Source organism: Stegastes partitus, unplaced genomic scaffold (assembly GCF_000690725.1).
Source record: "Stegastes partitus isolate 25-593 unplaced genomic scaffold, Stegastes_partitus-1.0.2 Scaffold347, whole genome shotgun sequence".
NCBI classification, from domain to species: domain Eukaryota; kingdom Metazoa; phylum Chordata; class Actinopteri; family Pomacentridae; genus Stegastes; species Stegastes partitus.
Window position 1 is genome coordinate 83,373 of NW_007578078.1, and position 1,191 is coordinate 84,563.

Genomic DNA, 1,191 nt, shown 5'->3' on the forward strand with positions numbered 1-1,191 from the left:
CTGCCTTTATTTACCACACCTGTATAGAGTATAATCTTCAAGTGATGCACTCCCACAAACTTGCACCACATTTGCCTGCTGTCTTCATAAATTCATCTTAAAATTTCAAAGAATTACACTTTGGCACTTACTAATGAATTAGAGTTTCTTCAGCTTTGCCATTGTTTCTTTGTTTTTGTAAAACAAAGCCTTCTTTGCTGATGTTCCATGCGAAACTGATCTTGAGTTAAAGTGCTGTATATTTTGGTTTTCTTTGCAGGGAAGCTGGTGAATGTCCCTCTGGAGCAGCTCCCCCTCTTGTTCAAAGCAGTCTTGCACTCCTGCAAATCCAGCCTGACCAGCTACAGGACCGGCCCGTCGCCCTGTGTGACCACCTCCTCCGGAAACTAAATCCTCCCCGACCGCCCGAGTCGAGGGACTGGTCTCCCTTCTTGTGAATGTGACAAGCAGCTAGTTTGTTGTTTTGTAACTTTTTTCTTTATATATTTATTACACGACAGAGCTGAATGTATGCTGATTTACACTGTGCACATGCTTCTGTACAAAACAAATGCTCGTAGATGCATTGGTCTTTGGAGTTTACAAGTGTGTATCCAGTTTGCTCAATGTCTCGGTGTTGCCATTTTAGAGCTAGACTTTAAAAGAGTTTATTTTATTCAGACGGGGCGGCTAGACACATGTGACGAGTGTTTTGAGACTACCTCAGGAAGATGTTGTTGCTATTTTCAGGTACCTTTTCTTGCTGTTAAATGAAGAGTTGCCCAGTCTAAAACCAATCCCTGTGGATTCTTTGGCACCTCAATCAGAAACAGAATGTTCAAAGGAGCTGCATAAATCCCAGTTTGAAAAACAGTGTTTTGTTACACTGAAAATGCAAAATTACTTAGCAAAATTGAGCTACTTTATCTGCATGGACTCTCAGACATCCTGCTTATGGGAGGCGGTCTTGTCAATTTAACATTCCACGAGTTAAGGTGACAGTTATTGGATCTGTGGGATCATTGAAAAAGGAGCATACGGGTATTTTTTACAATCATAGACTGGGGCTTTATTGTAAGGCTTTATTGCAGGGGAAGGGGAGGATAGCTAGGTTTGCTGTTTTTGTTTTATTGTTTTTCTTTCTTGACCAAAGTGTTATGCAATGCTTTTTCCAAACACCCATTGATGGGTAGGGAGCTGACAGCTCAACAA

At 41.3% G+C, this 1,191-nt stretch overlaps 1 protein-coding gene across 1 annotated transcript in view; it reads left to right on the forward strand.

Moving 5' to 3' along the window:
- Positions 1-390, forward strand: part of nr6a1a (nuclear receptor subfamily 6, group A, member 1a) — a 22,362-nt gene extending 21,972 nt beyond the window's left edge. Inside the window, exon 9 of the mRNA XM_008284121.1 lies at positions 260-390. Coding sequence (XP_008282343.1) covers positions 260-390 — 131 coding nt within the window. The remainder of the gene's footprint in view (positions 1-259) is intronic.
- Positions 391-1,191: the final 801 nt, after the last annotated feature.